Genomic DNA, 15702 nt, shown 5'->3' on the forward strand with positions numbered 1-15702 from the left:
TGCACACACATACACACATGCGCACACACAACAAACACACACAAGAAAAAAACAATGGTATTTCTATATTTTAGCAATGAGATATCTGAAAATAAACGTAAGGAACAATTTCATTGTTGTAACCTTGTACACAAATAAAGAACAAAAAACTTAGGATTTTTTTGGGGGGGGAGGGGTCCGGTCGTGGGCCTGAACTCTTGGCCTGGGTGCTGTCCCTCAGCTCTTCAGCTCAAGGCTAGCACTCTGCCACTTGAGCCACAGCGCCACTTCCGGCTTTTTGCTTTTTGCTTCAGTGGTGCTGAGGAATTGAATCCAGGGCCTCATGCTTGCAAGGCAAGTGCTCTACCACTGAGCCACCTTCCTAGCCCAGAAATTATTTTTTGTCAGGTCATAAGCACATTTCTTTTTGAATAATGTCACCTCTTCCTTCCTAGGAATAAATTTAACAAAAAATGCAAAGGACTTGTACACTAAAAACCACAAAACATTGAAAAATTTAAAGAAGACTTCAATAGACGAAACTATATCTCATGAGCTAGAAAACTTAATGTTTCTACAGTGGTAATATACCCAAATCTGATCTACTGACCCCGTGTAAGCTCTTTCACAATCCTAGCTGGTTTCATTACAAAAATTGATCATCAGACCCTGAAATGCGTATGGAAAAACCAAGATTAGCCAAATAACTGTGAAAAATAAATAAATAAATAAAACGGAAACAGTCACAAATCCCAGTTTCAAAGCTACAATAACCAATAGACTGTGACATAGACTTACAGCATAGAATTGAAAGTTCATAAAGAAACCATTGACCAGTTAATTTTCTAAAAGATACCCAAGGTTGTGCAATAAGAGAAAGATTACAGCCTTTCAACAAATGAAGCAAGGAAAAACTAAGTACATCAAAGAAGGAAGGTAGATACCCTCTACCTCACACCGTATGCAAAATAGATCAGACCTCAATGAAAGAACTAAAACTAATTTTTTTTAAGCAAAAAGCAAGAAGAACACATAGAAATAAATCTTTGTAGACTTGAATAGGGCAATAGTTCCCTACCCATAACACCAGAAGCACAAATGCCAAAAGAATCATAAATAAATTGGACTTCAATACTTAACGATGTGTTTCAAAGGAAACCAACAAATAACAACAAAAAGAGATCCACAGGGGAAATAAAAAGATCCACAGAATGGGAGAAACTATTTACAAATATAATATATATAGATGTATATATATTATAAATCTATACATATATGTATAGATTTGTATATATTATAGACATATATTAAGAGATTTTATCCAAAATAATAATGAACTCATAACTCAATAATAAAAATAATAATAATTTCTGGAAAGATAAAGTCGTGGCTCTCAGGTCCCTTGTCAGGCGGGGCCTTAGATCCCTGACCCCCTGGTTGGGGGGTGTCCTGCTCTTGGCTTGTGTTTCTCCCTGTCCCCGCCCCCAGGAACCATAACTACTAAAACTTTCACTTTGTGGTTGTGTCACCAAGGTCTTGCCTGTCATCCTAGCCCTTACTGTTGATGCGTCCCTCCGGGGCATCTCACACAGGTGGTACCCACAGGTGGGCCTCTCGGGTACCCCCTCTTCTCTATCACCTCTGGTGGCTGCCCGCATAGCAGCTAGGGACTGAGTTGATACTCAGCTGAGACTCTTTGAAAGAGTTTCATCAAAACAAAGGGAAAGGAGCTAGAGATATCGCTCAATGGTCCAGCGCCTGCCTAGAAAGCACCCGGCCCTCCAACCCCAGGTTGGCCAAAATCTAACGGAAACAGATTTAAAAAAGGAAGGCTGAGGGTACATCCCGCTGACACCCCTGCCTCCACCTACAGCCTAGCATGTGACATTCTTGCTACAAACATGTGTCAGATCCATCCACCGCCCCTCACCTCGGCTTTGCCAGGAGGCTCGGAGGGGTTTTCAGTGGTAAAGGACCCAACAGTGATTCAAGGTCCTATGACAGGCCATGGGGCTTTCACTTGAGCACTGCTCTCAAAACCCTTGGTCTCAGGGGGCCCCCAGGAGGGATGCAACCAGGCCTGGGGGAGGAGCAAGGTGGGAGGGGCAGGGAGGAGGGCGGATCCTCTCAGAACTTAAAAGGGGCTTGAACCACTTCCTCCCCAGACAGGGGTAGCTTGAGACAGAGGCTCGGGCCCAACCTTCCTGTGTGGTTTCAGCTGCCCCCGGAGTGTGTCATGGACCTCGGTGAGTGAGAAGGAACAGACTTGGGGTATGGGGTGGGTGGGATGGAGATGGTGGAGGGGGGAGGCTTGGTAAGAGCCTTAGGGAGGAATTGGGAGGCCTTTGGTGAGAATTGGTAGCTGCTCCTAGAAAATGCCAAGCAGGACAAGAGGGCAGGAAAAGGGAGTGTCTTTCTGAATGAATGTAAGGACCATCTTGGAGTGATGGATGAGGCCCTTGGGGGGGGTGCTCGGGACCTCTGGTCCTGATCTGGTTCCTTCTAGTCTAAGGAGGGGTTCCCATCCCTGTCCTCCCAGAGTTATGGGAAGGAGCACGCTGCAGATGTCAGGGTTGTGCGAACGATGCCTTGCTGTGTAGTCAGCGGGGCTTGCTTTCTCCCTGGGGCACATCCCACCACCGATTTGGTACCCATTATCGGTTGCCTCTTGCAAGCTAAGGGATGGGTGTCATGGGATGGCCAGGGGCATTCAGCTTGGAGAAGACACAGCCAACCCCTGGGTAAACTGCATATACTTCAACCAAGGACCAACTCCTCTCTATTAACAAAAAAAAGAAAGAAAGAAAAAAAAAGTCCTTCCTCTGGTCTAACCACAGTCTCAGCTAGAGAGGATGTGAAGGGAGTCCTGAGGGGTGCTGAGTGGGTCATCCAGCTTCAGACACCCCAGTTATGAATCTCAGCTGCAGAGTCACACCCAGCTGAGGCTAAGAAGGCCAGGTTCCTAGATGGCTCAGCTCACTCACAAGCGAAGCGCCACGGCAGGCAGCCTCAAAGCCACAAGGGGTGGGGGGTGGCTTTAAAAAGTGAAGGTTCTCTGGGTTGCCCTCATATCCCTCCCTGTCATACCACAGCGCTTGCCTCCCTCCCTCTCTCCCTCTCTCTCTCTCCCTCTCTCCCTCCCCCCCCTCTTTCTTCCCCGCCTACCCTGAAGCCTGGTTCTGGATGCTGAGAAGAGCTGTTCACTGAAAGAGATAAAGGGGTCACTTACCCACAGACTATGACTTGTGGGAGGCGGGGTCTGATTCTTGATTCTCTCAGGAGTTTGGGGGTATGTGTTGGGAAATGTGTATAGAAAGGAAGGAAGAAAGAGGAAAGGAGGGAGTGAGGGAAGGAAGGAATTGAAGGAGAGATGAAGAGATGGAAGGAATTGAAGGAGATGGAGAGATAGATGGATAGAAGAAATTGAAGGAGGGATGGAGAGAAGAAAGGAAGGAAGGAAGGAAGGAAGGAAGGAAGGAAGGAAGGAAGGAAGGAAGGAAGGAAAGAAGGAAGGAAGGAAGGAAGGAATTGAAGGAGATGAAGAGAAGGAAGGAAGGGAGGGAGGGATAGAGGGAGGAAGGAAGGAAGGAAGGGATTGAAGGAGGGATGGAGAGATGGATGAATGGAAGGCAGGAAAGAAGAGGTATCAATCACTTCATGTAGACTGCAGTTTAGAAATCTCTCCCAGCATCTTTGCTCAGGTAGCCTGCTCTCCTAGCCCTCTCTCCAGGTATCTATCCATTCCCGCTCATATCCAGCCCCAGAATGGCCACACCAACCCCTGCAGACCTTCTGTGGTGTGGCCTCACTATATTGACTCTTGGATTGGTTTCCAGAGCGAAGAGAGGGCTCCGAATGTGTAGCACATTGCCACTTTTCTCAGTGTAAATTCTCCAGCCTTGGATGACTTCAGCCATCATCTGAGTTCAAGCCATCCATGTGTATGCCTTAACCCAAATGGAAGGGTGGTATCACCACCACCACCACCACCACCACCACCACCACCACCCCAGCTTGTTTCTCGCATACATAAGAGTGTCTCCTCTGAACTAGGTTGGGGTGTTAGACTTCTGGGAGTTGTTACAAAGAGATAGGTAACCACTGGTCCTGGAGGAAGAGAGGTTCTCACGAATTCACTCAACTTGAGAGAGCCCCAACGGCCAAATCTGAAATACTGGTAGCAAAACGAGCCACCAAGAGGTCTTGCTCAAAACGGGCTCTGGGCGGTTGAAGGACGGGTGGGCCACGAAAACTCTGTTTTTCTGTTTTCATCTGCCCTGCAGGGAGCCAGAGCCGGGTGAGGAGGCAGGGCTTCTGTTACACAAAGTGAAAACTCCAGAGCAGAGCTGAGCTGGTCTTTGTCATGATTTGAATGAGCTGCCCAGAGGTGTCCTTGCCACCTTCCAGAAATGAAACCAGCCAGCTCCATTAGGATCCTCAAACAGCAGAGAAAAGAAAAAGGGAACCTGGGAGAGACGTGGGTCTGGCCAGGGTTGATTTCTCCTGTACTTCCAGCCAGTGTGGCTGTGGAAGAGAGAGACACTGCAGCCTGGGGTGGTTATGAAACATTTCTCCCCATGGGTTGGGGCTTCCTTTGAGCTTCCTGTATGGTTGATACAGAAATTCAGGGATGACCAGTCTGGTGGGAGGAGAAATACATGTCAGTTACCTGCTGTGACACCTGAGTTACAGCATCAAGGAGAAGAGAAAGACAAGAGGATTGTGAATGTATAAGTCAGGAAAACATTGAAGCAAGGTTTTGAAGGGTGTGTAGGAGTTGTTTCAAACAAATGAAGAAGAGCAAGGGAGGGGGTCCAGGATGTGGAAGGTACATCAAACTCAACTGTTCCATCAGAAGTCAGCAGGAAAATAAGAGCGGGAGCACCAGACATAAGAAGTAGAGGGAATAAGGTGAAAGAGAGGGAATCTAACAACATCCAAAGGCAATAATAATAACCACCACCTCCAACTCCATGTAGCCATGCCCATAGCCTGGGAACTCAGTCTCTGGCAAATAGGGTAAGAGTTGAGAAAGCAGCAAATTGAGGAGAGTGGAAAGCAGCAACCAGGCCAAGGAGGGTGGTAGGAAAATGCAGTTGGAGGCTGGGGTCAGGTCAACCATTTCAAATGGGGCTGTGATACCATAGAGGAATCCATACTCCATCCTGGCAGTCATGGGGGATCCAGGGAAGGCGTCTGCTTTCCAAGTAGGTGAGTTAAAGGATGAGATTGGTGCTTCTGGAAGGAGCCAAGGGGCAGCAAAGCCTTATGTCGGTGCAGAGGCAGGGCTAGCTCTGAGAACCTGGAAAAGGGAATCCACAGAAGTGAGTATCCAGTGGGAGAAGGGAGTGAGGGAGTAGGAGGCTACGTTCATACTGCATGGGGCGCTCTCTCTCTCTCTCTCTCTCTCTCTCTCTCTCTCTCTCACACACACACACACACACACACACACACACACACACACCAATGCCAGACTCAGAAATGTAGCCAGTCTGGCTGTTTTATTCAATCTCAAATCCATCTCTGAGCAGCACTATGACCCAGACCAGTGGCTTGATTATGTCTGGGCCTCAGTTCTATGGACCACTGAATGAGTCCCAAGGGGTAGCTTACAAGATGCTACAAGGGAGCCGCACAAAAGAATAATTTAAAATGTGGCTTTAAGAGACAACTTCACGCCTGTCATCCTAGCTACTCAGGAGGCTGAGATCTGCGGATCACAGTTCAAAGCCAGCCCGGGCAGGAAAGTCTGTGAGACTCTTCTCTCCAGTTAACCAGCAAAAAGCTGAAGGTGGAGGGGTGGCTCATGTGGTAGAGTGCCAATCTTGAGCAAAAAAGTCCAAGGAGGAATACGAGACCCCTGAACTCAAGCCCTAATACCAAAAACAAAACCAAATCATTCAAAACCCAGCTCTACTGATAGCCTAATCAAATAACGCTGGAGAGTTTACTAATCTTACTGTACTCCATGCAGTCTCCTCATTACTAGATGGGGATAATGGTGTTACCCACTTCACAGGGCATATGTGAGGAGAAAATGAAGTCAGACGTATGGACAGTTCGGTCCAGAGAGCTCGTAAACACCAGTTTCATCACTGGATAAAGCAGTGGCTTATCCTAGCACTATAAGACCCAAATAGTCTGTGCCTTCCTACCAAATGTCTGACTGGGGAGGGGGGCGGTCCCTCAGGCCTCTCATCTTCTCCCCAGAGCCTATACCACCTTCCCACCTCAGCCTGCTCCCTCTCTCCATACCCAAAAAGAGCCACGTGGTGTTCCTGGGTAAGAAAACCCAGAAAGGACAAGGCTAAGGGCAGCTCCCTGGATTAGCTGACAGGTAGGTGGCCATGACTTCCTGGCCAGCCTGCAGGGCCTGGGAAAATATCCCCAAAGGAAGCTCTGGGCTTAGAGGTGTCACAAACCAATGAGAGCAATCCTCTCTTCCTGGGAGGGAGGTGACACTAGCTGGGGGCTCAGGTGTGTGTGTGTGTGTGTGTGTGTGTGTGTGTGTGTGTGTGTGTGTGTGTGTGTGTGTGTGTGTGTGTGTGTGTGTGTTGGTACTGGGGCTTGAACTCAGAACTTAGGAGCTGTCCCTTAGCTTTTTCACTCAAGGTTGGTGGCCTACCACAACTCCACTTCTGGACTTGGGCTGGTTAATTGAAAATCAGAGTTTCCTGGACTTTCCTGCCCCAGCTGGCTTTCAACCACAATCTTCAAATCTCAGCCTCCGTGAGTAGCTAGGATTACAGGAATGAGCCACCAGTGCCCAGCTTCATGTTGGAGTTCTAGGGAATTTTCTTTTCATGGTGGACGTTACTGTAAACTCAAGAATGTAGAAAATACCCAATGCATAGGGCAACCACTCTTCAACCCCAAAGAAGCTCAACATCATTGGTCCTACCCAAGCTGCTGCCCAAGACTAGTTGCTTTATGACTTTGTAACAGACAAGCATGATCTGACTCATGGCCACTGGCTGAGTCCCTTTGACATACACACCAGAATTCCCCCAAGTTTCCCTGTTATCTGTCTTGAAAATGGCCTGCTTTGGACCCGCTCATCCTTCATGTCCAACACATCTGGAATAGAACTCACACACACACACATTCACTCACACACACATTTGCACACACACATTTCCCCTAGGTTCCCCTTCCTTGCAACAATAGCAAAAAGAATGAGAGCAGGGCCCAGGGGAGATGAAGTGGAAAAAATAAAATAGAAACAGTTTTTGCTCTTTATATGTCACCTATTACAGCTTCTCAAAACTCTGAGGTTTCTCATTCTCAGGGACAGTCAGAATAAGCTTTCTCTGGAGTAACTGAAAGATCTGATGTGTGGAAAGAAACCTCGAACACTGAGCCCCGAGATGAGTCAGGGAAGAGTAGGTTGCATTGGACCCTGAAGAAAGTGTGGTTAAGTACAGATACGTGACCTCATGCTCAGGGGTTTAAGAGGAAATGGGGAGTAAGAAAGGGGCCAGAGAAGGGAGCCAGATGAAGCTACACAGGGCAGTGGTCCATTCCCAACGGATTTGCAAATGCTGCAGAGGTGGGAGGGGGATGCTGAGCTGAGCATCCATTGCCCAGAGACAGGAGATGCTGGAAAAGCAGGTACAAGTACCCTTGGAGGACTGGATCCCCATGCCAATCTTAAGGGGCTTCTTCCTTCAAGGTGCTGGGTAGGGCCTGGTACAATGGAGGGTTGATATCAGAGCTATGGTTTATGAAGGCATGCTTAACATTAGCGTGCAGGATAATATGGTTGAGGCAGAAAGAAACAAGAATTTTTCTGGGTGGCTGCCTGATGCCCTAGGAAGACCCAAGCCCAGAATTTCAGCCTCAAGCAATTCAATCTGGAGCCTTTTAAATGCTACACTCTAGGTGTTATGCTGTTTGGATTCCAGCAGGTGGTACTATGACCTAGCACATAGAAATGCTAGGCTTCTGCTGAATCCCTGCCTCCAGGGGGCCCCAGCCTCCAGAAGATGGCCTGGAGCAATTCCACTCCCTACTAACCAACACTGGAGCTATGATGGGCCTTTGCATTCGCATGTGCCATCCAAAAGAACTGACTCTCTTGTGGCTGGGAACTGAGGCTCAGAGGACAGGGAGGGTTTTATAAATGCCAAGAAGGTATAGCTGGTTCCCCAGGGGATGTTTCCAGACTGGGAGGTAGGATAAGACTTCTACACAAATCACTCTGTCTGCTGTCAGATGGGCAGAGCTGAGCAGCTATCTACAGCTCAGGCAAACCTTGCGTTAACCCTGGGTCTCCATCTGCAGCTCAGAACCAAAGGGGATCCTCCTGACTTCTAGAATATGTCCCTTCCCTAAAGCCAGTCCTTTTGGCCTTCCACCCAAAGCCCAGAAGTAGAAAATAACTTAAAGGAGAGGATATCAACACACACACTTCAGTTATGAGACAAAAGGAGGGTGGGATATCAGAGACCAGCAGCCACACACCACACTCAGCATTTTCTCTGGCTGCGTTGGAAAAGGGAACCCAAAAGCGCACAATTCTTGGGCAAGTCCTTGATTCTGGGCCTGCACAAGAAAAGGGGTCCCTTCCCCAGAGGCAAGCAGAAGGGTGGGCCAGGGGATCAACAGACAGTGCTGAATGAGTGTCCATGAGTGACACAAAAGAGGTCTTAGGGGGACAGTGGATCCCCAAAGCACTGTCATGGTTGAAGGACCAGTAAGTAGATGGGCACCCACGGCTCATGCCTGTAATTCTAGCTACTCAGGAAGCAGAGATCTGAGGATCAAGGTTCAAAGCCTGTGCAAGAAAGTCCATGAGATTCATCTCCGATGAATCACAGAAAAAAAAAAAAAAAAACCAGAAGTGGGCCTGTGGCTCAAGTGGTAGAGTGCTAGCTTTGAGCACATTGGAGCTCAAGGATAGCCAAGCCCAGAGTTTGAGCCCCAGGACTGGCAAAAAAAAATAATAAAAAGACCACCAAGTAATCTCACTCTTCGACCCAGCCCTCTGAAACTCTCTATCCCTGTTTGCTCAGCCCACTGGGGTGGGGGTGGGGGCAGGTAGAAGATCCTCCATTAGTATGAAGCCCAAGGTTCCTGGCCCTAAGGTAGGTGGGGATGCCCCCCACCCCCACTGGGGTGTCTTGCCTTCTTTCCCAGCATCACACAGAACTGGAGGAACATTCAGACCTTCTATAGTCAGTTGAGGGCCAAAGTGGGCTGTCAGCAAACCCTCCAAGCCAGAGGAAGTTCAGATGATCCAGGGCAGGGGTTAGGGGAGAAGCAGCTCACATTCTGATCCCTATTTCTTTCTGGGACATGGGAATGGAGGAAGATGATGATAACCATTGAAGAAGGTGAGGACAGGAATACCAGGCAGCTGGCCAAGTGTTCAAAGGCACAATCTGGTTCTGATGTTCTGTCTCAGCAAACTGGTGGTTCCCACAGCTTGGGATGAAAGCTCCCAAGCATCTCCCTCATTCCCCCTATCCCCTCCCCACCCCACCCCTCATTGCTTTTTTTAATAAGGAAGAATTGGGTCTGCCAGTGGTGGCTCATGCCTATAATCCTAGCTACTCGGGAGGCTGAGATCTGAGGATCCCAGTTCAAAGCTAGGCTGGGCAGGACTCTCATCTCCAATTAACCACCAGAAAAAGTGGAAGTGGTGTTGTGGCTCAAGTGGTAGAGCTCTTGCCTTGAGCTGAAGAGCTCAGAGTCAGTGCCCAGGCCCAGAGTTCAAGCCCCATGATGACAAAAAAGAAAAAAAGAGTTGGGTCTACCAAGCAATAACCTGGCCTTGTCTCCTCCAGGGAAGCCCATGAAAAGCGTGCTGGTGGTGGCGCTCCTCGTCATCTTCCAGGTGAGGTTCCTATCACAAGGGCAACTCAGTTCCCTCTTGTGCCCCCATCCCACCCCACCCCACTCCAAGCCGTAGATACTGATGGAGGAGCGGGTGGGAAAGCCAAGACTCTAGACACACATCGGGCTGCCATTCATGAAGCTGATGGCCAGACCCTCTCCATTTGTGGAGTGACCTTGGAAAGGCACAGCTGTTCCTAGACTTCTCTGACCTCCTTTAAGTTCAAACAGGAGGAGGCTGGGGACTTAGGATTACTTTTTCCACCCCTGTTCCAGCCCCCCTTCCCCCCCCCTGCTGAAGCCTGCCAGGGAACCTGGTTGTTGTTGGGTTTTGTTGTTGTTTTTTTGGTTTTGTTTTGCTTTGCTTTTATCAATATGGAGGGGGTGGGGGGAGGAACCCACATGTGAAATGCCACCTACAAACTGAGAAAAAGTTCTTAGTTCTCAGTGGTCTGGTGACCTGGTTACTATCCTGTCACCTATCCTTCATCCTCATCCCTGTTCTCTTTCATGAACTGAGACCCAGCTAGTGTCCTGGGGGGGGCTGGGGGGCCAGGGGTGGGAGGAAGGAAGGGGCTTGGGACACGGGGGAAAGCAATGGTCCAGAGAGTGCACACTCTGTCAGGGGCCTGAACTCTGCAGAAGCAAAGATTCCTCAACTCACACGGTTCCATGTCTCAGCTCTAGAAAGTACCAGTGCCAGAGTCAAAGGAAACTGTAACTCTCAGAGTCAAGTTTCCTCTTGTTAGTCAGGGTGGGCCTCTCCCGGGCTGGGGGGTGGGAGTGGGGTGGAGGGAGATGGCCAAGGCCAGCCTGGAAAGGCCATGCTTCAGAATTTGGCTCTTTCTCTTCATCTCAAGGCCAGAAGGGCAGCTTTCCAGGAGATCAGGCCAGAAGCAGGCCCCAAGCTGGGCCATCTTCCCAAAACCCCATTCCAGAGCCCACTCCTCCCTCCCCCCACTTCCCCCCCCTCCCAGCCATGGCTGCAGCCCTCTGCCTGGCCCCCTTCCCTGTCACTACTCCCTCCCCTTCTGTACTGCTGGCTGGGAGACTGGGGAGGGGGTGAAGACAGCTGCGGCTCATTCTTCTCTTTCACTTGGGGGGAGGGGGATTCAGACAGGGCCGGATGTGGTAGGGCTGTGGGCTGCAGGAGCATCAAGGCTGGGGAGGGGGCGGAGCAGGAACAAGGCTGGGAGCAGGAGGAGAGAAGGCACACTGGGTGGGGGAGCACACATCACAGGCTGGGAGGATTGCCCATCAGGAAGGCTCAGAAGCCCCCAGACCCAAGGCCTTGACCTTGCCACCAGTGAGCTAGCCTCTTCTAGACTCCCAGGCTGCAGCCATGCCCAGGGAAGAGGAAAGGGGGCTGCTAGGTTGATTTACCAAACTAGCAATGCCTGAAGAAATGACTCCTGGATCCCATTTAGTCCTCTCCCTGTCCCCAAGCCAGACATGATGATGCATGATCTGGATGATCATTGAACTGTTAAGAGTCCCGTTCCCAGAGGAGGAACCATGAGGCTTCAGAGTGGGGCCAGCCCAGGTCCTAGCCCAGCAGAGCCCAGCAGGCCCATCGATCATTGTGTGGAGACATAAGCAGGCAGGCCCCCTCCATTGATAAAATCACAGCAAGCTGCTGAACTCTCACCACCAGGCAGGCAGACAGGCTAAAAAAAGCCCAAAGCAGCTGAGCCCTGCTGATTGGGATCTGCCAGAAGAGAGAGGCACAGAGGTGTGGGGGGAGAGGATGGGAGGTAGCACAGAAGGAGAGAGCCACGCTTCTTTCCTTCCAGGGGTACAGCTGCCCACACAATGAGGCTGCAGCTGAGGCCACACCACACACACACACACACACACACACACACAGCTGAAGCAGTTCAAGTCCACCCAGACTCTAGATAGAAGGGAGACACACAGACAAACATTGCCTACTTGACAAATTTCCAAGCGTCAATGGAAATGACAAGGAACCGTAAGCTGGCTAGGTACCTCCCAACAACTGTGCGAAAGAGATAAAGACTCACCAGTCTGTAACAGACAGGTAAACTAGGCTTGGACTATAAATCTACACGTAAACCCAACGGATAGTAAAAGACAAAAAAAAAAAAAAATATGCCTGGATGTGATCAATTAAACAGGACTCTATTCACAGAGTGAGACCACAGGAGGATATTCTTAGGAAAGGATCACAAGGGCTCAATAGCTATGTGCATATGATCATCTAAAATGATGCTTATCAGAATGAGCTCCAAGAAATGGAAACAAGAAGGGTTTTTATTTTACTTTCTGTGGTTTAGTTTTTCTTCTTTTTTTTTTCTGCTTTTCCCTTTTGTCACTGTTTTTGATTTCTGTACCTTTGTATGTGACTTGGGGAGCAGAAGGGGAAGCACAGAAATGTTGAGGCAAAGGATGAACTAACTCGGCAGTCAGTGGTCTTCACTAGACACTATGGTTAAAATGAACCTTACAACTTGGGGGACGGGGAGAGTCGGGAGGGAAAAAAACTGGGAGAAAACCGAGGGGGGAAGTGACACTGTTCAAAAAAAGCAATGTACTCAATACCTGACTTATGTAACTGCCACCCCTCTATACATCGCCTTTCCAATAAAAGAAATTTTTTTTTAAAAAAGAACTGAGGTTTGGGGGAAAGGAAGTATATTTAACAAGCTCAAGCTGCATCAAACCCCAAAGTCCAGACTATTCCCCAGTCCATCATCAGTCCATTTAAGGTCAAATATCTCAGACTTGGCCAAATCAGGTCCTTGCTAATGATTCTGGGAAATGCATAGAGTTTCAGGCCCTGCCCCAGCCTCTGGAATCCAGATGTGAACTTCAACAAGATCCAGGTGAATCCATAGGCGTGCTATAATCCGAGAGGTACACATTTCAAACCGAAGAACCCACAGAAAGTTTAGAAACCACAGAGATCCCATCCCCTCCCCCCCTGCTCCCCACCTTCCCCCACGAGTCAGGTGAGAGAATCTGCATTTCTAGCAGATTTCCCAGGGTAAGGTTGACAATGATGCTGATGATGAGGACCACCCTTGACAGTGCTGCTCTTGCTTAACTCCCAGCTGGATTCAAACCCACTAAGCTCAACTGGATTCTTTTATTTTTTTTTCCCCCTCTTGGTTTCTTCCCCTCACAGGTGTGCCTGTGCCAAGATGAGTCCACAGACGATTATATCGGAGACAACACCACTGTGGATTATACCGTGTATGAGTCTCTGTGCTCCAAGAAAGATGTTAGAAACTTTAAGGCCTGGTTCCTACCTATCATGTACTCGGTCATTTGCTTCCTAGGCCTTGTGGGCAATGGGTTGGTGGTGTTGACCTACATCTATTTCAAGAGACTCAAGACCATGACCGATATGTACCTGCTTAATCTCGCTTTGGCAGACATGCTCTCCCTCCTGGCCCTCCCCTTCTGGGCCTACAGCGCAGCCAAATCCTGGATCTTTGGCGTCTACTTTTGCAAGAGCATCTTCGGCATCTACAAAGTAAGCTTCTTCAGCGGCATGCTGCTGCTTCTCTGCATCAGCATAGACCGCTACGTGGCCATCGTCCAGGCCGTGTCTGCTCACCGCCACCGTGCCCGGGTGCTTCTCATCAGCAAGCTGTCCTGCGTGGGTATCTGGCTCCTGGCCCTGTTGCTCTCCATCCCAGAGCTGGTCTACAGCAACCTGCAGAAGAGCAACAGCGAGCATGCCTGGAGATGCTCGCTCATCACAGAGTACATGGAGGCCTTGATCATCATCCGGGTGGCCCAGATGGTGATGGGCTTTGTGGTACCCCTCCTAGCCATGAGCTTCTGCTACCTTGTCATCATTCGCACCCTGCTCCAGGCTCGCAACTTTGAACGGAACAAGGCTATCAAAGTGATCATCGCCGTGGTGGTGGTCTTTATCGTCTTCCAGCTGCCTTACAACGGCGTGGTCCTGGCTCAGACGGTGGCCGACTTCAACATCACCAAAAGCAGCTGCGCGCTCAGCAAGCAGCTCAACATCGCTTACGACATCACCTACAGCCTGGCCTGTGTCCGCTGCTGCGTCAATCCCTTCTTGTACGCATTCATCGGGGTCAAGTTCCGAAATGACCTCTTCAAGCTCTTCAAGGACTTGGGCTGCCTCAGCCAGGAGCAGCTCCGGCAGTGGTCTTCCTGCCGGTACACGCGGCATGGCTCCATGAGCATGGAAGCCGAGACCACCACCACCTTTTCCCCCTAGACGCCTCCTCTACCCAGACTTACAGGGATGTCTCCCAGGACCCCTAGGGTGGGAACAGGATGCTGATGCAATGACTCCATCTGAAGAGAGAAAAGCAGTTCTAGGCCATTCAGGTTGACTTCATGGCCTAAGACACTGCTGAAGACCAATCCGTGCTACCTCAACCAAGGCTGGAAGAGACACACCTGAGAACCTAAGGCCAGAATTGGCAACACACGCAAACCACGGCTGTTGTCCCCAAACCAACAGTTGGAAGTGAAAGTGGGGAAGCCATCCACACCCTCTAGCATGAAGCAGACGGGGCGAAGAGGGGAGAAACAAGCTGCTGAGTGTTCTAAACAAACCTTCATCTGATCCAGAAAGAAAACAACCCAGACAATCAAAAGCAGAGAACAGGTGTTCCAGAAAACCAGGCTTTGTCTCGAAGACCAACAGGAAGATATCTTAGATTATGGAGGAAAGGCAGCCATCCACCTGTCAAACTAAGTCTGTAAATCCCTTCCTCCAGCTTTCAACTCTTGTCCAAGCCAGCAAGAAATGGCAGCCAACAAGCTCTCTCAGAACACACCTGTTCCTCTATCCAAGACCCTCACCCCTAACCCCTCCTTGCTCTTCACAGGAGAGCCATGCTGTTTCCTGCAGCCCAGGCTTCCTATGCAGCCTGAGCAAGGCCAACTCTCAGCCATAGCTCCAGAGTTAGGGTCAGCTTTCTACTTGGATGGTAAGAGGGGACAGGAGGACAAGTTTGGGGTGAAAGACGGTAAAGGTGTTGGCTACTGAAAGTCAATGAAGCCAGGTGCCAGTGGCTCATACCTATAATCCTAGCTACCCAGAAGGCTGAGATCTGAGAATTACAGTTCAGAGTCAGTTCAGGCAGGAAAGTCCCTAAGACTCTGATCTTTAATTAACCACCAAAAAGCTGGAAGTGGAACTGTGACTCCAATGGTAGATCACCAGCCTTGAGTGAAAAAGCAAACGGACAGTGCCAGTGCCCAGGCCCTGAGTTCAAAGCCCCAGAAACGGGCACAGAGACAGAAAAACTCTCAGGTTCTGCTTTCAATTCATTAAGAGAGCACATTTTACTCATGTACAAATAAAAATGTTCCCTGGAGGAAACAACAGCTTTCAAAGACAGGGGGAAATTGGTAGTTCTGTTTTTGTTTGTTTGTTTTTATAAATGGTAAATGAGTGTATTCTTTGGGCAGGCCCCCACCCCCTCGAGCACCACCACCCTTTACCACATCAACATCGCACGCTGCTCGTCTGTCCCAACATAGCCAAGAACTAGAACCCCTAGTCTTTAACAGCCTTCTTTCCGGGGGCTCAGAGGTCACAGCTCTCTGGAGTGAAGGGTGTAGGGTAAGCACTGATGAGACAGGCTGCGTGGGATCCTTTGGATGCTTAGGAGCTGGAACCCTTCCTAAAGACCCTAGTAACTGTGGTCTCCAAGGCTTAAGTCTTGGCCCATTCCTGCTGCTATCACAAAATTACCACACCGGGTAATGGATAAACAATAGGAACATGTTTCCCACAACATCTGGAAGCTGGTCATAAGGGCATCCATCCCATTCATGAGGGTGGAGGCCCCATGGCCTAATTATCTCCCCAGAAGGCTCCACCCTCGAACACCATCACATTGGGGTTTAAAGTCCAACATATGA

General features: G+C 49.4%; 1 protein-coding gene across 1 annotated transcript; it reads left to right on the forward strand.

Annotated features, from left to right (window-relative positions):
- Window positions 1-2151: 2151 nt before the first annotated feature.
- Ccr7 (C-C motif chemokine receptor 7) lies at window positions 2152-14123 on the forward strand. The gene is made up of 3 exons (XM_042673727.1): window positions 2152-2225; window positions 9768-9817; window positions 12965-14123. Exons 1-3 carry the CDS (start codon window positions 2216-2218, stop codon window positions 14039-14041), a joined length of 1137 nt encoding a protein of 378 aa, XP_042529661.1. The 5' UTR covers window positions 2152-2215; the 3' UTR covers window positions 14042-14123.
- The last annotated feature ends 1579 nt before the right edge of the window (window positions 14124-15702 follow it).

Source organism: Dipodomys spectabilis, unplaced genomic scaffold (assembly GCF_019054845.1).
Source record: "Dipodomys spectabilis isolate Male_0828 unplaced genomic scaffold, ASM1905484v1 ptg000018l, whole genome shotgun sequence".
NCBI lineage: Eukaryota > Metazoa > Chordata > Mammalia > Rodentia > Heteromyidae > Dipodomys > Dipodomys spectabilis.